At 37.7% G+C, this 21,221-nt stretch overlaps 2 protein-coding genes and 1 long non-coding RNA gene across 3 annotated transcripts in view; 1 reads left to right on the top strand and 2 right to left on the bottom strand.

Moving 5' to 3' along the window:
- Positions 1-4,944, top strand: part of LOC144638891 (uncharacterized) — a 91,807-nt gene extending 86,863 nt beyond the window's left edge. Inside the window, exon 6 of the long non-coding RNA XR_013568032.1 lies at positions 4,736-4,944. This is a non-coding gene — a long non-coding RNA (uncharacterized LOC144638891). The remainder of the gene's footprint in view (positions 1-4,735) is intronic.
- LOC144638872 (uncharacterized) overlaps positions 1-20,819 on the bottom strand; it is a 77,149-nt gene extending 56,330 nt beyond the window's left edge. The window contains exons 1-2 of the mRNA XM_078498167.1: positions 20,572-20,819; positions 18,594-18,694 (exon numbers count right to left, since the gene is read on the bottom strand). Coding sequence (XP_078354293.1) covers positions 18,594-18,694; positions 20,572-20,588 — 118 coding nt within the window. The 5' untranslated portion in view covers positions 20,589-20,819. The remainder of the gene's footprint in view (positions 1-18,593; positions 18,695-20,571) is intronic.
- On the bottom strand, positions 12,114-13,192 carry LOC144638874 (uncharacterized). The gene is made up of 2 exons (XM_078498171.1): positions 13,137-13,192; positions 12,114-12,958 (listed from the first exon to the last, which is right to left on the bottom strand). The coding sequence occupies exon 2, from the start codon at positions 12,911-12,913 to the stop codon at positions 12,494-12,496; it is 420 nt and encodes a 139-aa protein (XP_078354297.1). The 5' UTR covers positions 12,914-12,958; positions 13,137-13,192; the 3' UTR covers positions 12,114-12,493.
- Positions 20,820-21,221: the final 402 nt, after the last annotated feature.

Raw genomic sequence — 21,221 nt, 5'->3', positions numbered from 1 at the left:
CATCATTTGACTGACAAACCACTACACATTCAACAACTAGCTGACTCCAGATGTACTGCAACGCAATAACATGACCACAACCAATGCTATTGCCTTGTGGACGTACTTTCTTCATGTGCTTGACAAAGCTATTACTGACACACATTTGACTAAACCTTAACTGGAATACTCTGAACTACTGTAACATCATTTGACTGACAAACCACTACACATTCAACAACTAGCTGACTCCAGATGTACTGCAACACAATAACATGACCACAACCAATGCTATTGCCTTGTGGACGTACTTTCTTCATGTGCTTGACAAAGCTATTACTGACACACATTTGACTAAACCTTAACTGAAATACTCTGAACTACTCCCCGGGGGGGGGGGGGGGACTCCAGATGTGGCCTACATAGGTATGTGCCGCCCGATAGTATGGTCTTCAGGTTCTCGTTGCTTGACTAAGATACAGATTTGCTCCTTTCTGGAATGTTTGCGGTGTGATCCTTAGTTACACATTCTATTAGCTGAAATAAACGCCCAGCTAAACGAAAAAAAAGATATCTTGAACGAATTTTCTGTCAGGTATTGGAAAAGCGATTTATAAAATTGTGTCCTGCCTGCGCAGCCATTATTTGGCTCGTCACAACGTTCTCCGTCCCTTGAATAGGGTGTATTTTTCGGTTTGGGCCTTAAAAAGGGTATCAATTTTCGCTTTCTTTATCCTTAACTAGGGTCAGGTTTAAGACCCTTCCACCCTATCCAAATTTATGGCATACCCCCCCGGGAACTACTGTAACATCATTTGACTGACAAACCACTACACATTCAACAACCAGCTGACTCCAGATGTACTGCAACACAATAACATGACCACAACCAATGCTATTGCCTTGTGGACGTACTTTCTTCATGTGCTTGACAAAGCTATTACTGACACAAATTTGACTAAACCTTAACTGGAATACTCTGAACTACTGTAACATCATTTGACTGACAAACCACTACACATTCAACAACTAGCTGACTCCAGATGTACTAAAAAAAAAAAAAACCAAGCAACACAATAACATGACCACAACAAATGCTATTGCCTTGTGGACGTACTTTCTTCATGTGCTTGACAAAGCTATTACTGACACAAATTTGACTAAACCTTAACTGGAATACTCTGAACTACTGTAACATCATTTGACTGACAAACCACTACACATTCAACAACTAGCTGACTCCAGATGTACTGCAACACAATAACATGACCACAACCAATGCCATTGCCTTGTGGCACTTTCTTCATGTGCTTGACAAACCTATTACTGACACAAATTTGACTAAACCTTAACTGGAATAAATCTCTCTACCACTTTACACAACTCTACCAACATAAAATCACTTCTTCTCACTTCAATCACCAATAACAAATTTTCCCCACACTGGGGCCCCCTCCCCCCCACCCCTTCTTTGCCCAGGTTAAGAAAGATTGGATTTGATCATTGCATTGCATGACGTAAACCAAGTTCTGCTTTATTTACCATGCAGACCACAGACATGCTTTGTAATATGATAAATTTTTTTGAAATATAACTGTCAGCTTACAATCAAAATTTTCAAACATTTTGAAAGTGGATGCATTATGTTCATATCGGTTTGTATTCTAAATCATACCTAATTAGCATTTACTGTATTTCCTCTATTAACCTTCATAGGGGCTTCACTGTATAAGCCCCGCGGGGGGGGGTGCGCCCCCCCTCTCCCCCCCCCCGGGCCCTCGGGGGGGGGGACTTAGTAGGTTGCAAGTTGGCTGCCAATACCCCCCTCCTCCCCACCGGTGCCCCCAGTTAAAATCCAAGCACTAATTAATAAATTTAGGATGAAAAATTGATTGACATGGGGGTAGGGATAAAAAATGTATTCTAAGCGCAGGGGTTGGGGAGACCTTAGTAGGTTGCAATTTTGCTGCCAATATCTCCCCCCCCCCCTCACCTATTCCCCCGCATCAACCAAAAAAAAATAAAAAGGAAAAAAAAAAAAAAAAGGGGGGGTTTGGGAGACCTTAGTAGATTGCAATTCTGCTGCCAATACCCCTCTCCCCCACCCCCAAGGGCAACCCTCACATCAAATCCAAACAAGAATTGATAGGGATGAAAAATAGATTGGCGTGGGGGTTGGGGAGGGCTAAATAGATAACAAGTTGCTGCGAAAGTTAATACACCCAACCCCCCCTCTCTCCTCTCTTTCTCCCCCCCCCCCACCCCTGGCACCTCTCAGATCAAATCCAAACAAATAGTGATAAAAAATACATTAGCATGGGGGAGGGATTAAAATAGACTAGCAGCCCTCTCCTCTCCTCCCCTTTGGCATCCCCCAGATCAAATCCAAACAAGAATTGATAGGGATGAAAAATAGATTGGCTTGGTGGTACTGATGATTAGCTTGGGGGCGGGGATGAAAAATAGATTAGCATGGGGGAGGGATGAAAATAGACTAGCAGCCCTCTCCTCTCCTCCCATTTGGCAACCCCCAGATCAAATCCAAACAAGAATTGATAGGGTTGAAAAATAGATTGGCATGGTGGTACTGATGATTAGCTTGGGGGCGGGGATGAAAAATAGATTAGCATGGGGGAGGGATTAAAATAGATTAGCAGCCCTCTCCTCTCCTCCTCTTTGGCATCCCCCAGATCAAATCCAAACAAGAATTGATAGGGATGAAAAATAGATTGGCATGGTGGTACTGATGATTAGCTTGGGGGCGGGGATACATGTAAAAAATAGATTAGCATGGGGGAGGGATTAAAATAGACTAGCAGCCCTCTCCTCTCCTCCCCTTTGGCATCCCCCAGATCAAATCCAAACAAGAATTGATAGGGATGAAAAATAGATTGGCATGGTGGTACCGATGATTAGCTTGGGGGCGGGGATGAAAAATACGTTAGCATCGGGGAGGGATTAAAATAGATTAGCAGCCCTCTCCTCTCCTCCCCTTTGGCATCCCCCAGATCAAATCCAAACAAGAATTGATAGGGATGAAAAATAGATTGGCATGGTGGTACCGATGATTAGCTTGGGGGTGGGGATGAAAAATAGATTAGCAGGGGGAGGGATAAAATAGATTAGCAGCCCTCTCCTCTCCTCCCCTTTGGCATCCCCCAGATCAAATCCAAACAAGAATTGATAGGGATGAAAAATAGATTTGCATGGTGGTACCGATGATTAGCTTGGGGGCTGGGATGAAAAATAGATTAGCATGGGGGAGGGATTAAAATAGATTAGCAGCCCTCTCCTCTCCTCCCCTTTGGCATCCCCCAGATCAAATCCAAACAAGAATTGATAGGGATGAAAAATAGATTGGCATGGTGGTACCGATGATTAGCTTGGGGGCTGGGATAAAAAATAGATTAGCAGGGGGAGAGATGAAAATAGACTAGCAGCCCTCTCCTCTCCTCCCCTTTGGCACTCCCCAGATCAAATCCAAACAAGAATTGATAGGGATGAAAAATAGATTGGCATGGTTGAACCGATGATTAGCATAGGGGCGGGGATAAAAAGTAGATTAGCATGGGGGAGGGATAAAAATAGACTAGTAGCCCTCTCCTCTCCTCCCCCCCTTTGGCTTCCTCCAGATCAAATCCAAACAAGAATTGATAGGGATGAAAAATAGATTGGCTTGGTTGTACCGATGATTAGCTGGGGGAAAAATAGATTATGGGGGAGGGATTAAAATAGACTAGCAGCCCTCTCCTCTCCTCCCCTTTGGCACCCCCCCCCCCCCCCAAATCAAATCCAAACAAGAATTGATAGGGATGAAAAATAGATTGGCTTGGTTGTACCGATGATTAGCATGGGGGCGGGGATGAAAAATAAGGGGAGGGATAAAAGATTAGCAGCCCTCTCCTCTCCTCCCCTTTGGAATCCCCCCCCCCCCCCAAATCAAATCCAAACAAGAATTGATAGGGATGAAAAATAGATTGGCATGGTGGTACCGATGATTAGCTTGGGGGCGGGGATGAAAAATAAATTAGCATGGGGGAGGGATTAAAATAGACTAGTAGCCCTCTCCTCTCCTCCCCTTTGGCATCCCCCAGATCAAATCCAAACAAGAATTGATAGGGATGAAAAATAGATTGGCATGGGGGTTGGGAAGACCTTAGAATAGATTGCAAGCTAGCTGCTTATACACCCCCCCCCCCTCCACCCCATGGGACCAATGAGAATTGATTAAGGGATCCAAACAAAGTAGATTGGCATGGGTGTGGATGAAAAATAGATTGGCGTGGGGGCTATGGAGACCTTAGTAGATTACAAGTCCCCTCCCCCTCTTTCCGCTCCCCCAGATCAAATCCATAGAGGAATTGATAGGAAAATTGATTGGCGTGGGGGCTAGGGGGACCTTATTAGGTTGCAAGTTCTCTCCTTACACCCCTCTCCGCCCCCACTGGCACCTGCAGATCAAATCCAAATAAGAATTGATAGGGATGAAAAAATAGGTTGACATGGGATGAGGGATGAGAAATAGTTTGGCATGGGGGTTGGGACGACCTTAGTATAAGGCAATACCCTTCCCCCCTCACCCCCACTGGCGCTCCCCAGATCAAATCCAAATAAGAATTGATAGGGATGAAAAATAGATTGGCGTGGGGGTTAGGGGGACCTTATTAGGTTGCAAGTTCTGTGCCCATACCCCTCTTCCCCTCCCCTCTGGCACCTAGAACAAAAAAAAAAAAAAAATAAAAGGGAGAAAAAAAAGGTTGACATGCGAAGAGAGTTGAGAAAAAGTTTGGCATGGGGGTTGGGACGACCTTAGTATATAACAAGTTAGCTGCCAATACACCCACTCTCCCCCACTCCCCTCCTCCTTGCCACCTAGACTGCCAGTCTGTAGATACAGTGAAATTGGATGGGTTGTTTGTTGTGGGGCTTAATAGAAGTGGAGGCTACATTGAGGAAATACAGTAATTATGGTTTAAAAAAAACTAAAAAGTAGATAAAATTTTCGCTTGTTGTCTTTTGTTATTTATTTTTGAGCAGCTTCTTCATCATTAATTACTTTAAAAAAAATTTTTTTTTTTTTTTTTTAAAAAAAAAAATTTTTTTTTTTTTTTTTTTTTAAAAAAAATTTTTTTTTTTTATAAATATTTTTTAAAATAAATTTAAAAAAAAAAAATATTTTTTAAAAATATATATAAAAAAAGAGAGAGTATATGAAAAAAAAATATGGTTTTTTTTTTTTTTTTATATATTTTTTTTTTTTTTTTTGGCCCCTTTTTTTTTTTAAAAAAAAAAAAAAAAATAAAGTTTTTATTTTTTTTAAAAAAAAAATAAATTTTTTAAAAATTTTTTTTTTTTAAAAATTTTTTTTTAAAAAAAAAATTTTTTTTTTTTTTTTTTGAAAAAAATTAATTTTAATTAAAAGACCTATTCCCTTTTAAAAATTAATTTTTTTTACATGTGTGTCTTATGTCTGTTTGGCTATATGCATGTCTGTGGTTCTTGTAGTTACTATACAGTGGCCCATGTGTACAAATATCACTTCTAAATTCCTTAACACTTATACCTTTAGCTTGAGTTCAAAAAGTTTTGAATTTTTTCCCAAAGAATGCAAATTCGGGAGCAAGGTACTTTTGAACAACTTTGCTAGAACTACTAAAATGAGTTTTTGTTTCTTTAGTGTTTTGATTCTACTTTCGGTTCAAATATCAAAAGTTCTATTTTTTAATGTTTTACTAAATTCTCATTACATGTGCTTCAAAATGTGCTTTATTGACTAACTCGTGCAGAAAATAAATTTGTCTTTTCCCTGCGCTACATGTTTTCAATAGTTTTTAAGGGAGGTTTTTTTTTCGAGCCAAGAATGTCAAATCTTTAATACTTCAAAGAAATCTTCGTTTTTATTCCTGCTAAATTCTCATTACTCAATTAAATGAATTATTGATGAACTTATGCCAAAAGAAAGCACAGAGAAAGCAAACAAAACAACCAAGTTTGTTTTTCAACAGAGGAATTTTAAACGGTCATTGTTTAAAATTTTTATAGAGATTTAGTTTAAATTCCCAGTATTTTTTGGTAACTTTAGCTGAAGGTATCTGTGTATGATTTAAGTGTGTGTGTTCTGTGTATGATATTGTTGTCTTTACAATAGCTAAAATTTCCCAAATTATTTAATAAATTCTCAAGAACTAACCAGAAACTTCAATAGAATATTTATGTCTAATTTTGGCTTAAGTTTTGTAAATTCTATTTCGACGAACATGGGCCATTGTACAAAAGCTATGTCTGTTATATCTCTTAAACACAAAGTCGCATTATAAAAGGTGTTGCCTTCTCTAGTCTTGATACAGTTAATTCTTTAGTTAATATTTGCAGATTGGCTGCAAAATTGAAAAAAAAAAACAATTTTTTGCATCTTGAAAATTACTATCAACAAACATTTCCCCTTTTTGTCGTGTCAGTTTTTTTTCGGCAACACCATTTGTAGTGCGCCTTTTTGTTTATTACCTCATTTTATTGTTATATTTGTAAGCTACAAAAGGTGCTAAGCTGCTCAGATTGAAATTTTTTTTTTCGGATTATTTGTTTCTGTATTATTTTATCAATTGAAGCGTCAAAATGTCAAACAGAATTGGCATTTTAAGATAAGATATCAAAAGCACAATTTTGATATTAACTTCCGCGCGTGTTTTTGTGTGTGTAAATTAGCATTTTTTCGCACGATTTTTTGTTAAGAGAAACGGTGACTTGTACAGCGCAAATTTATATCTTTTTCAAGCATGCAGTGTTAGGCTATAGTCCCCGAAAAGGGTGCTTACCGGTATATTTTCTCAATTTAAATCGATCAAGGGTCCTAATTTGGTAGTTTTATTCTATGCGTTATCATTTCAATCGATTCTCTTGCCATGTGCGTTCAGCCAAATTTAGCGTGACATGGCGTTGTGTGACAGTTGAAAATTTGAATCCGGGGAGGGCAGTTATATTAAAACTTCACTTCAATCTTGAGCAACTTACTACAGTTTGTAACTTGTAAATACAACAGCAAAACACGGTAGAGGTAACGTGAAGCTTTTAAAACAGACATTGCTTATTTTAATTGTTGTATTTTTAAAAGCAGAACTTGGTTTGTTGTCCTGTTATATGGTGTAATCTTTCATGCAACTAGTCTCGCAATATTCTCGGAGGCGGTGTGACAAGTGTGTTCCGTGAATCATTGCGCTGTGTAACATGCCGCGCAGAAGACAAAATTTCTTACGAGACAGTTCGCTTTAGCGGTTGAAGAAAGTTGAATTAAGTTCTTCTTTCTGCAGCCGCTGAAGCGTCTTGTTTTGTAAGGGTTTTGACCTTTGCGCGGCATGTTACACGGTTCAATGTTTCATTTAACTTGTCACGCCGTTTTCGAAAAGATTGCGGGACAAGTTGCGTGACAGATAACACTGTATAGCAGGACTTTGTCATGAACACAAGTGTTTACCTGGTTTGTTAGGGTGGATTGCTGGTAAAAACGACAACACAAAAACTGCCTCTTTGTCTCTTTATTTTCGTTTTATTGTGTTTTAAAAAAATAAAAATCTAGCCGATCTTGTCCCTGCTTATCGGGTTGTTTGCACTCTGCTCTGAGTTAAAGTGTTTCTTCTGCTCCTCATTAATATTCCAACTTTAAAATCCTGGTCTGTTTACCTGATCCGCCATCTTTGATGTCGGCACTTGACGCACTTTAATGATATGGCCGTTTGCTCCCAAGTGGAGATGGCATAATGAGGGGAGGTGAGAGTTTGCTCCCCATGCCTTCTCGGTTTCACCCAACTACGTCATAATACCACACATTTGAATTTGGAATATTCATTAGTTTTGAGAGCCGCAATTAAAATGCAAATAAAATTAAAGCCAAAATTATAAATTTTAAGATGTGTGTTTTCAACAAATGTATCTCAAAATTTCCGTTGGAAGACCGGAAAAACCGAAGCGCTAATAGTACAAACCATGTTCAGCACATTTCCATGGACGCCAAGAAAGAATCGAACGCAGAAAACCACTAATCTGACTCCCCGACCAAACCTCCTGCCGACTGTCATCCCACAAACTTCACCAAAAGAACACGAGTCATTTGAAACTCTCCCTTCAAAGCTGATACAAGTTTAGGAGCTGTCTAATTTTGCGGTTTCGAAAGCTAATCGAAGAATTTGTCGAAATAAATCGAAGGTAAATGTTTTGAGCGCAAATTTCAAGCGGAAAAGTTTTAGAGTAAATCTTAATTAAATATTCAAGATTCAAATGGAATTAAAATGCAACCACGATGGAATTTTGCTATTGTCGTATGTAAATTTGGTTTTGAATAGCATCGAACGACGAAGCATACTCGGGAACCGAGGGCAGTTAGTCGGGCAAGACGAAGTTAACCGAGCGGGAAAATCGGCGCGAAGTCTATTTCATGCCGATCTTGCCGCTCGGTTTATATCGTGTCGCTCTGATTAAATGCCGCTTGGTTCCCGAGGATGATAACGAAATTTCAAAAACAAGTTTTAGAAATAAATGAAGAAAATGGTTTTCTTCGTTAAATTTTGTTTTTGAAGTCAACATAAACAATTCGCCAATAAAAGTTTCGTTTCGTTATAAAATCTCGGTGTTTTAGAAATCGAATTAAATATATGCTCTTCGTTTTAGATTGAATTTAAAGCTTTATTGTTTAGGTCAAAACATCGCAAAAGCGGACGGGCGATTTTTGTCCGTCTGAACGACCTAGAATCGAGTAAAGTTCGTTTTGAAATCAGTAATTTTTAATCAGTGATAATCAAGTTTAAAAATTAAATTTTTTTTTTTCACGAATTTGTAGTTAAAATGTTTTGCGCCCAAACTTCGAATAGAGAATTTGAAAGTTAACCTTAATTAAATATTCGAGATCCGAATGACCTTTGAATTCAACCACGGTGGAATTTTAATGTAAACTTGAGTTACCATAAAGGTAATTTGTAAATTTGGTTTTGAATAGCATCGAACGACGAAGCGTACTCGGGAACCGAGGGCAGTTAATCGGGGCGCGAAGTAGACCTAGCGGCAAAATCGGCGCGAAGAATATTTCGTGCCGATCTTGACGCTCGGTTTACATCGTCTCGCCCCGATTAACTGCCGCTTGATTCCCGAGGTTCAAAGAAATGAAAGAAGTACCGAAATAAATGAAAAAAATTTGTTTTGGAAGACAACAATGGAACGGACCACAGTGGAATGCACTACGGAAAATTAGCCTGTGAAATTAAAATTGAAATAGTTGCTAATATGTTTTCGAGACTTGTTTTGCAAATCAAGATGAGCAATTGACCAAAGAAATAAAACGACAAAAAAAGCAATATTTCGAGGTTTAACTTGAAGATTTGGAAGGCAAGATAAACAATTGGCCTAGTAAATAAATATATTCTAGATTTGGTCGCAAAATATCGTTTTCGAGGTTTAGTTTGGAAGTCCGGATGAACAATTGGCTACTTAATTCCGAATTCAAAAGCGAAAATCGAAATACATATTTAATAACGAGGCTAAATTTCTGAACATTTCTTTCCAAAAGTTGCCTCCTTCGCAGCTGTCACGCTGGATCGTCACGCAACACCTGGGAAAAGTGTTGTGTGACAACTCACATACCATATGCGCGGGAGACTTCAGATTAACCGATTTTTATGTTAATCTGAAAATAAAATAAATTGTAATTTCAAAGAAAAGATTTTTTTATTTTGAGCTCGGAAAAATGTTAATCGATTTTGGTCGATAGTTTTGCGTTTATTTTTGATTTTATGCTCAAGAAAGAAGAACCCTAAACAGGTATCAGCTCGTTCAGGAGATTCCCAGATGACTATCAGCTCAATCTAGTGTTGCTTGTGAAATTCCAGTCAAGCCAGATTAGCGACATTCCTTGTTCTAGACTAACTCCAAAATCCAGGAAATGCACCGCCCATGACCTGCACAAAAGCACTACTGTTTTACGTCCTCAACAACAGAAGATTTTAAGAAACATTGATTGAAAACAAACATCTTTGAAAGCCAATTAGAATAAAGGTGTGGTATTCTGACGTAGTTAAGTAAAGCCGAAAAGACATGAAAAGCGAACTCTCACCTCCCCTCATTATGCCTCCTCCACTTGAGAGCAAACGACCAAATCATCAAAGTGCCCAAGTGCCTCCATCAAAAATGAACGGATCAGATAAACTCACCAGGATTTCTCAGTTGGAATATTGCAGAGGAACATCAGAAACCCCCAGCTCAGAGCAAGAGTTTCCACAACCCTGCAGGGACGTTGATCGGCTAGATGAAAATCTGACCATTTGTTTTGTGTGCGGGTGTGTGGGCCATCTCAGTTTCTGAAAATAATCTAAAATATACCAAGTTCAGTGGAAAATATAAAATCCACAAAGAAAAAATAGACAAGCTCATTAGCACAGTAAGAACAGAAAATACCTACCGAACTTAATTGAAAACCTATGCCCCTGTACTAACTTAGAAAGAAATTAAAAAATACTAACTTTGCAGTTATAATAATTAGACCTACTTAACTTTGCTTAAAGACACTTCTTGGAGAAGCGTAGGATTACAAGCAAATTTTGTTCTGTGTTCTCAAAAGAGAAATAGCTAAGATTGCATAAAATAAACATCGAAATGCTAACAAAAATAAATTTTTCATTAGTTTCTTACTAAGATACTGAGAGACTTGTATGCAAGGCTATCTTGACTCAAACAGTCTATTCTACACCCCTAAATTGTTGTCTTTTAAATGCTCGACCTTTAAGTAGTTTCATGTGAAAATAAACCATTTTGCCCATTTTTAACTGAATTAAGGATTGCTTACTTTTGTGCTAATGAGCTTGTGTAGCACCTTTAAACAAAAAAGACGTTTTAAACAAACAAAAAAATATCTAAGTTTGTCTAAAAATAACGTTTTGTACGAGAGAAATTAAATTGAATTGGCAAAATCCTAGAGATTGGTACTAAAAAAAATTCTTAATCAGACAATTGAATTAATTGGAATAGTTTTGAAGCTGAAAAAGTGTTTTATAAATCGTCTTTTGTGTTTAAAGGTAACAAAAAATATTATAGTCTCAAGTGCCATCGTACTATTGAATGATTTGATCCCAAAAAAATCTCGCATTTTTTTAGTGTAAAAAATGTACAAATTAAAATGAATATGGCCCCACCCAGAAAACTGAGTTGAAATCAGTGAGAAATGAATTGGCAGAAAAGGAAATAATAAAAAAAACAAAAACAAGAAGGCCTAGAGCATGATGAACATTGAGACTACAAAGTTCCTTACCTTAAAAAAGAAATATATATTTCTGTAAATACAGGTATCCTATTGAGCAGTTAATCTCCAAAACCAAAGCTATTTTGTAATTTTTGAATTTTTGATTATGTCAAGAAAAGTCAATGTTGCCAATTTTGATCAAAGTTAGCCAAAACTAATGTTGTTCAGTTTCAAATCATGTTCAGAGACCCAGAATAAAATTAGAATACAATTTAAAACTGCTCAATAAGAACCTTGCAAGAAGTATGAAATGTTGAACTGAGTTTTCATTAGCAAATAAGTGGCTTTGGAAAGATGAAATTTCCCCTAGCATTCAATTTTTTTTGGAATTAATTTAAATCAAATGGTCTTCAATAAAAGTAGTATGAAAGTTTTTTTAGTCCTGATGATAAAAATAATATAAAATTTGCTTTTGGCAAATAATGTTCCCAGTTTGACATTAATAAAGAGACAGTTGTTTTTTAATATAGACAATTATGGGTATGTTACATCTTAAGATCCCTGTTGCGTAGAGATTAATTTTTACATTAAAGCCACTTATTTGCAAATGAATGGCACACACATCACACACCGGCCAGTGAAATACTCTGTTTATATTACCAACTACAATGTGCATCAAAGCTAAACATTTAAATTGATTTCTTAAGCCCAGGACTTAGCTCTTTGTAGTAAAATAAACAAATGATTGATTATTAATTGATAAATTGATTGATTGCTAGATTGATAATTAATTTGTTGATAAATTGATTGACTGATAAAGTGATTGATTGATTGATTGATTGATAAAATGATCGATAAATAATTTGTTGATAGATTGATAGATTGATTGATAAAATGATTGATTGATTGAATGCTAAATTGATAAATTTGTTGATAAATGGATTGATTGGTTGATAAATTTATTGACTGATAAAATGATTAATTGATTGATTGATTGATTCAAAATGCAGTTCAGAGTTCTGTTCCCAAATACCCAGAAATAGATTACTGTAATAACTGTAGGCCTATGATACCTTTAAAAATTGTAGTGTCATTTGTAGCAACAGGATTTTTCCCCAATTTGCTTATGACCCAAATAATAAAATAATCTGTATCACTTTGTGCACTTGTAACTTGGTAATAAACAGTGAGTACTGAAAACAAATGTTTACCATGAGGTATGAGAAACAAATTTTGTGTAATTTGGCACAAGACGGCATCGCTGTTAAATCATTTACTTTAAAAATGGTTATTTCGCTAAAACAAATCAAAGTCAAAAATAATATTGAAGTATGCGCATGATTTCATGGTAAACACTTGTTGATGATTCATTATCTCAATATACAAACTATATTTACAGTTTAGCTTTAGAGTGTCAGTTCCTGATAATCCCAGGCTTGCTTTCCACAGTGCTTGTTCCTTGGTGTTCTGTCCTTGATCCTCTGTCCTGTGGTGTTGGTCCATGATCCCTGGTCCACAGTCCTGAGTCCATGATCCTTGGTCCATGGTCCAGAGTCCACAATCCTTTGGTCCACTGTCCGGAGCCCACGATCCCTGGTCCATGGCCTGAGTCCACGATCCTTGCTCCATGGTCCTGAGTCCATGATCCATGGTCTCGGTCTGAGTCCCCGATCCGCGGTCCACTGTCCTAGTCCTAGTCCATGATCCTTGCTCCATGGTCCTGAGTGCACGATCCTTGGTCCATGGTCAGGAGTCCATATCCTTGGTCCACTGTCCTGATCCACACCCTTCCCCCGCCCGATCCTTGGTCCACGGTCCTGAGTCCACGATCCTTGGTCCACAGTCCTGAGTCCACAATCCTGAGTCCACGATCCTTGGTCCACGGTCCTGAGTCCACAGTCCTGAGTCCACGATCCTTGGTCCACGGTCCTGAGTCCACGATCCTTGTCCACTCCTGAGTCCACGATCCTTGGTCCACGGTCCTGAGTCCACAGTCTGAGTGAGAAAAAAAATCCAGCAATCAATTACTCAGTTTATTGCAAATGAGCAGGTGTGGTTATGAGAACTGCGTGGCTGTTAGTGGGGGTTCAACTTTACTGTCTATGATTTACATTATGTTTGTACACCTTGAGGATACTTATTATGAAAACCCTGTTAATAAAGACATCAGTTTAAATCATGCATGGTAAATAAGAATTACCCCAGAATATCTCCCTGCTATACAGACTTCCTCTTCTATGGACACCAAGTGTGGTCCTGAAGGTGTCTGTTACAGTGGGAGTTGACTGTTCTTTACGAAGGAGTTAAATATGAGCGGGAGATCTGTATGGGCATTTACACTGGCGAGCCAAAAGGCGAGCCATTGTAAATGGCCATATACAGATCAGACGCAAATAATTTATTCTACTTGTGAAATGAAAACAGTAAAATTATTGAATGCAAAGTATTGTTATGAGATTCGGTAGAGATCTGTATCAAAAAATAATGAATACTAATAAGCTAAGCAGGAGATTATATCAAAAGATAATTTGATTGTTTAATTTGTATCGGGGTTTACAATTGTGTACATGTGATCTGAATACTGTGCTCCGATTGGTTTGCACCCTCACAAATAGTTAATGAATTTTACAAGCTATTTATATTGTCTCCATGGTGCCTAACAATGTGCAGGTCATTTTAATTAAGATGGTTTCCACACAATTTTTGAGCAATACAGGCAAAAATAAAGTTACTAAAAAGACCTCTTAGCATGGCAACAGTTTTAGTACAGCTAACAAAAACCTGCCAAAAATTTAGCACTCAAGCTGACCCCGCGAGAGAAAAATGGATTTGAAGTTGTCTTTATTTCAGTTAAAACGGACGTCTTGCGCCAGTTCAAAACAAAATGGCGTGCGTTTAATACATTTTTTCGAGATTTGACTTTAATTTTCTCGAGAATGCTTTAGAATTTAATTGCGGGGTCACTAAGACAAATAAATTTCAATGAGATCTTTTAAATAGTATACAAAATGTTGCCGTGCAATGAGTAGATTTTTGGTACTTAATTGTCGCACCCATTGCTCGAACTTTCAGCGGAATCCATCTTAAGTTTTTGTTTTAAGTGATAATCACAACCTTGTTCAAAACGATGTTCAAGTGGTCAAATTTAAGTCTATTATTACCTGTATTCCCTTATTACATGTACCTATCATTAGGGGTCTCTTCATATAAGTTCAGTAACCAGGCTGGCCCGGTTTAGTTAGTGAGATGATTTTTGTCTTAGAACTGTTCATGTAGGAAATTTCCGCCCCGTTACTGAGATAAAAAAAATTGACAGAATTATTCAGGCCTAAACTTAAAGTGCTACTGCCATGAAATTCGCCTGGTTCCTTTGTGGCCGTTTTAAAATATTATCAAGAACTCTATATGAGAAGAAAATTGCCGTTTACAGTTTTCAAATATCTCTTTTCTTTCCAAAGATATTCAAGTTTTTAAAATATGCAAATTAGCAAAGTTGTGACGTCATGGACTCAACCAAATTTTGACCAAATATAACCAGGCATAACTAATCGATGATCAATGACATCAATTGGTTATCAATGAGTAATCGATGGGTAATCAGTTGATTAGTCATTGATTATTGGCGATGATCAATGAGTAATCCATGACTAATCGAAGCCCAAAAATTCTGTGGCCTATCGATTACTCATTGATGTATTTGTTTACCTATTGATGTCATTGGTTACTCATCGATGACCTATCGATTACTCATCAACTATTGTATGGCACACAAAAGACACATTCCTTGCTTTTTTGTACCATTTTTTTGTTTGCGATTTTTTTTTATCTATGTTAGTCATATTTTGCTTTATGACTTCACAAAAGGTCAAATAACCTTCCGGCATGTCAAGACGTGAAGGGCTAATCACAAATACAGATGATATTTCAATATTTCACTTTACCCAACTCTTAATTTAATAACAAAACAATTGAACAGGAAAACCAACCAGTCTGAAAATGAAACTAACAAGTACGGAGACAAGAATCGACTACGTGGTTAACTTATAGATTTTGTTCGGTGGATGTTTGTCAGCAAAGTAGACCTGCTTAGGGAGACAGCCGTCATAAGCACTTACTGTACATTATGCACCGGAACAGCTGCAAGCACTTTTATTTTCTTTGCTTTTTTCACTTGTAACCATGATATTATTGTTAGATTGTTATGGCGTGTACCAGCTTGAGTATTGAATATGTTTACAAGTTCCGGTTTTCAACCACGAGATTATATCCACGAGCAATCAATGTAATCAATGACTAATCGATGCAATCGATGACTGATTGATGCAATCGATGACTAATCGATGACCAAAAGTTTTGTGGCCTATCGATAAGTCATTGATTACTCATTGATCATCGGCAATAATCAATGACTAATCAACTGATTACCTATTGATGACCTATTGGTTACTCATTGATTTCATTGATGTCATTGATGTCATCGATTAGTTATGCCTGAATATAAAGATAGTGATATCTCAGCCAATTTGTATCTAGGAACTCTCTGATTTTTTGCAGTAACACTTTGCTAGTTGTGTTTCACAATATGAACTTAACAATTCAAATTGTATTTAGAACATTATGTTGTAAACCAACTTTGTACTTGTACTTATATGTAGTGAAATTGTGTAAATTTTTCTTTGTATTATCAATATTGTATTTTTTTTCTTTTCGTCTTCTTTTTTAATAATTAATATTGTAAAGTCTACTAAATTATCTTCAATAAAAAAAAAATAAAAAATAAAAAACTTAACAATTTGGTTGCCATGGCAACAAACTAGGTTCCAGATCCCTCGATGCTATCAAGGCTTTTCTGGCTAATTCTGGCATTTCTTTTCGATATTTGCCAAAATAACTTCACATGCATGCTCTGGCAAGCATATGAATGGATTAAGCAGGCGTCTTGGCTGGGTTTCAGTTTTCCGAACTGAAAAATTCTAAAATATTAAAAGCAAATTGGTGGGGACTGGAAAAGAGATAGTTGCCATGGTAACTTAATTTTATTAAGTGTGTAAGTGTATCACCTGCAGAACTATTAGTCTGCCAAGTTGAATTGGTCTCTGCAGAAAAATGACTGAGAAACTCAATTTTTGTACTTGCAATAAAATTGGGTTGAGTAGATGACGTTATCACTCCTCTAATAAGTCTTTTAGTTTTGGCTCAATAATCGAATTAGGGAACATCTCGAGCCGACACTTGAAGGCTTAAGCGCAAGAAACGCACTTTGTGTTTTGGCCAAATTAAAAAATTGTCACAAACAACTCCAAATTCCGCACGCAAGTTCGTTTATGTGTGCTTAACATTGATCTGTATTCAAATTCGCTGAATCTAGCTTCGTTTTTTAGAAATTACGTATGCAAAGAACAAAGGCGTTTTGCAAAGCTTACGTTCTCCACAGTCAGCCTGAGCCAGCAGCATGAGTTTTTCGACACATCGCGTGTAAATATTTCCTTCTAGCGTTATTTAACTGTCTGGGGAGGTTGAAAAACGTGTCAGAGCCATGCTTTTAGTTCCCAGCCACCATTTTGAGGATTCGCTTTACGAAAAGGACTGGATAACACATTGTGACGTGAGGTGACACGTAAGAGGAAAGAGAAAAAAAAAAGGCCGTTTGTTCCTGAAAATCATTTGAAGCCTTTGGTTAGTTTTAGCGTAAGTGCGGCTGCCAGGTGGTTGAAGGACATCATTAAGTCTGAATACCCGTAAGTTTACAGCATCGCTTGAAGAACTGAGTGATGTTTCTGCCTTTGTATTGTACAACAGCGCTGTTTAGCGCTTCGGAAAAAACGTTGCAAACAAGGTAGTTTTGAGCCTGGCCGCATAGAAGGCCTAAAACAAGAGGTTTCTTGCCGGGAACTTCGTCAACGCGAGTTCTACAGGGTCCACTTGGGTTCTGCCACGACAAAGTTGCCGAGAAGTGACCTGGTTTTAGACTTTAAAAAATTCTTTATAGGTTTGGCAGTGGACTCCCCCCTTGCCAAAAATTGTTCTGTGCCTCATTAAATATTCATCAATCAATCTATCGATTCGTGCGAACGAAAACCTCATAAGTTTATCTTGTTTTCGCTGGATTTTGTAGATGTGTGATGATGTAAGGAGTGGAGATAGAAGTGAGAGCAAGCCAGCGGCACTCAACTGAAAGCAAAACTAGTATAATGTGACAACACGAGCAAACGTATCCAATCAACAATCAGTCTTTATTTCACTTTCACCTCAGCAAATTACAGCTAACGGTAACAGAGTAAAATAGTTTTGCCCGAAACAACAAAAACTAGCTAACCGCAAGCAGACTGCAGAAAAAGCTAGCTGCAAGCAAACTGACGTGAAAGCTTACTGCATTAAAAGCGCGATCTATAAAAGGTTGAGGCTGACTCTGATCCTAAACTTAACTTGAAACGGCTTAACTCCCTAATCCCTTGGGGTTAGTGTTAAACTTTTTTTTTTTTTGCGTTAGGGCTAGGCTTTTGCGTTAGGGCTAAGTCTGTAACCCTAATCTGAAACTCTAACCCCGACCCTACGGCCTTGGGATTACCTTTTGCGTTAGGGCTAGGACTGTAACCCTAAAAATTTAGCTGACTTCATCGTCTTGAGAAACAAAAGGTTTCCTTTGTTTATCGTTTGTAAAAGAAAAGTCAAAAGACGCCACGCAAGCAAAAACCTTGTCTTTTTGCATGTGTTATTTTCGAAAATGAAGGAAAGACCAGCAAAATTAAATACTGGGCAGTGTTGAGCGAAATTTGGAGTTGTTTGTGACAATTTTCAATTTGGCCAAAACAAAAAGTGCGTTTCTTGCGCAATTTGCATATTTTACGATTTTTTTAAGCTAAAATATCTCTGGAACTAAAAAAGATATTTGAAAATGGAAAACACCATTTTGAATCTTTCGTTAAATACTCTTAAACACCTAGTAAAATAATATTTCAAGGGGTGAAAATTTGATCATAGTAGCACTTTAACGAACAAGTATTAATAGAACTACTGAAAAGTGTAGATGATATTTTTTGTTGCTGTACATAATTAAGTCTGAAAACTCTTGAATGACTGAAAGAGGACTGGTCTAGGAAATTGTGGAAACATGCAGTTATAATAATCTAGTAATTGTCACCCTTTCATGGAAAAGATTGCATGTTTGAAAATAAATTGTCATCTCAGTCATCAGTATGAAGTGATCATATAGCAAAACTTCTATCACGGTAATGGAGACCTTGGCTGTAAAAACCAAGATCTCTGACGAAAAAAATGAAAACAAAATAGTGGTAAGGCACGATCTCAGAAACCAGGCCAGCTCAGTTAACCAGGCTCATATGAAGTTCTAAGCATTTAGTATGTAATCTATTTACCACATAAATAATAAACTCACCATGTCTATCTGAAGTCTGGTTTAATCCTCCATGTGGTTTTGTCTGTCTTGGTCTGTTCTCTTTCTGATGTCCTGCTCTGAGCTGGAAGATGTATTGGTTCCTAAAGATAAAGACACATGTCTTAAAGGGACTTTGTCACAGGGATTTCACTAAACTGTTCTAAAATAAGTAGTAGGCAATTTGACCCATGAAAAACATTATCTTTGAACATTTAACTGAAGATGTAACCTTTATTTGGTGATAGAAATCAAATTTTGGTTACAAAATTTATAGCCAAAATTTGATCGATATTTAATATCGATTTTTTTAAACAACTTGAAAACATTGCCTAACGTTTTCAAATTGCAATCCATTTCCATCTGAGCCATCCGCAGCCAAATGCACTTTTAAACAGTTATAGTGCTCTAAAAAAGGAATGGCTAATAAAAATGGACCATTATTTTTAAGCTTTCTAATTTTGGGTGTTCAAAAATCTGTTAAAATCTGTGACATAGTCCCTTCAAGTCTAAGTTTTAACCCCCTAACTTAGTTTATTATCCATGGGTTGTAGTTTAAAATGATTTTTAAGTTCAAGTGATTTCAAGCTACACTGAAACAAGGCAGTCTGGACTAAAAATGCATGCAGTCTTTGTTATGAAACATGTATTAAATTGTTTCTTGAAGTCAGTCCCTGGATTAACCCCCAGCAGTAAATTCGTCTGTACCCATTTATACACCTGGGTGAAGAGAGGCACTGTATTAAAGAGTTAAGTGTCTTGCCTAAGAACACAACGTAGCACCCCGGCCAGCAGGCCTCGAACCTGGGCCATTCGACTCGGAGTAGAGGGCGCTAACCATTAGGCCACTGCACTGCCAACAATCTAAAATAGGGGCTCCTTTTTATTTTCAAAATTTAGGTTTTCTTTAAGTTATGATGATCACTATTAACAAATGTGTTGACATTCCAAAAAATATCCCCATGGAAGGTTTTTTTTGGTTTGAATCCTCCCACCCCTTCAAAAACTCTAGTTAAGCTCCATAGTTCCTTTAAAATATTTTGGCTTTTGAGACTCCCCACCCCCTTGGAATTTTCAATGACTTTCCATGGGATGGGTATGGATATTTTCTGGAACTGCACATATATTGCACATATGTAGCTGACTAAATGATAATTCTAAAGAAGAGGAAGTACATCCCTGGCTAAAATGTACCCATGGTCACAAATCCATTGCAGAATTCAAGGGCAAAGGTTTATCATTCTTTTTTTATTCTCTAGCCACACAATCACGCCCTGCAAGCGACGGCAAGTGGCTCGTCGTGTCCCCAGTGAAACGATAAAACAATGGAAGAGACCTGCATCCATTTTTGACCCGAATCAGCTTGGTACCGGTAACCTCATTATGTTGGCAAACAAAGACTAGCTGGGGTACTAGACCGCAGTTTGTCAACCAATCTTCTTGTTACACCCAGAGTCCCCTCAGGTAGAATCTACAATACACCATTGTCTAAAGCACCCAATCAAAATCATGCAGCATCATGTTTACGTGTGCGATATTTTTGCAAACTCGGAGAAAACCCAGGAATAAATTTGCCCAATAAAAGTATCAGTGACAATTTTTCCCGTTAAGATGTGATCGCTGCAATTTCATCACTGACAGTTTTATTGAGAATTTTCACTTTTAACTACCTCCATGGACGCCTTGTAGAAAATCCCATACAAACCCTTATAATTCGGCGCTATATTGTGTTGTTTATGTGGTTTAAAGTGAGAGCTTGGCTGCCTGTGATGAGAGTTGACAAAAACTCTCATGAGAGTAAACTCTCATCCTCGTTTGGCCCGGGCTTAAATTGTTGAGTTGAGCTGAGTTGAGTTATAAAAGCTTACAGACTTTCAGTTTAAATTTAGGTTACGTTTTCGTGCATAAGCACAAACTTAGTCCAGAAGAATTTTTCTTCATTATATTAAAGCTCTGTGAGGTAAATATTCTTATTACTCACCTTAAAGGTTGGCACATGTACACTACAGTGAGCTTCAAACTTCATGCTGTTGAAACCTTAGTAGTTGAGCTGCCCAAAACAGAACACCGTGCTTGCCATTCTCTACGAACTAAACATGCCAGACGATAAGAACTCACCAATGAACCATGCAAGACAGCAAAACTGCATTCCACAGTCAAAAATGGTTGCACAGTCAATAAATTGAAGGGCTGGTTGCAGGACGTTTTTCAAAATGTCCGCCATCTTGTTTGCTGCGAAGTCTCGGTACCAGGATTCACGCGGCCATAACTTTACTTCCTGGTAGGGGACGGGGCGGGGAGTAGAGAGAGAGAGTGGGGTTAGAGTCGGTGGGGTGGGATTTTCTACTTCTTTGTTGGTCGCTACATTTTAAACATACATCGTTCCTGAGGTCGTTTTAGGTAATATTCCAACTGGACTTACTTCAAAATAACTGCTGTTTTCGTCTGGTTTGTTGAAATATAAAAATAAATGCATGAAACTGTGACACATTTTTAACTATTTTGAACAGGTGAATAAGTAGAAAACGTGGGAAAACGTCGTAGTGGAAGGAAAAAAAACATGACCCGTCACCTCTACGATACAGATGCAGTGCTCTTACCAGCTGAGCTGAGAGTCGGTCTCTTTACGAG

Source organism: Oculina patagonica, chromosome 14, assembly GCF_052425735.1.
Source record: "Oculina patagonica isolate OP01 chromosome 14, crgOcupat, whole genome shotgun sequence".
NCBI lineage: Eukaryota > Metazoa > Cnidaria > Anthozoa > Scleractinia > Oculinidae > Oculina > Oculina patagonica.
This window is presented reverse-complemented; position numbering and strand designations above follow the sequence as displayed.

Bases quoted from the DNA above. Each gene is read 5' to 3' on its own strand.
- LOC144638874 (XM_078498171.1), bottom strand. From the start codon at position 12,913: ATGGAGCAAGGATCATGGACTAGGACTAGGACAGTGGACCGCGGATCG.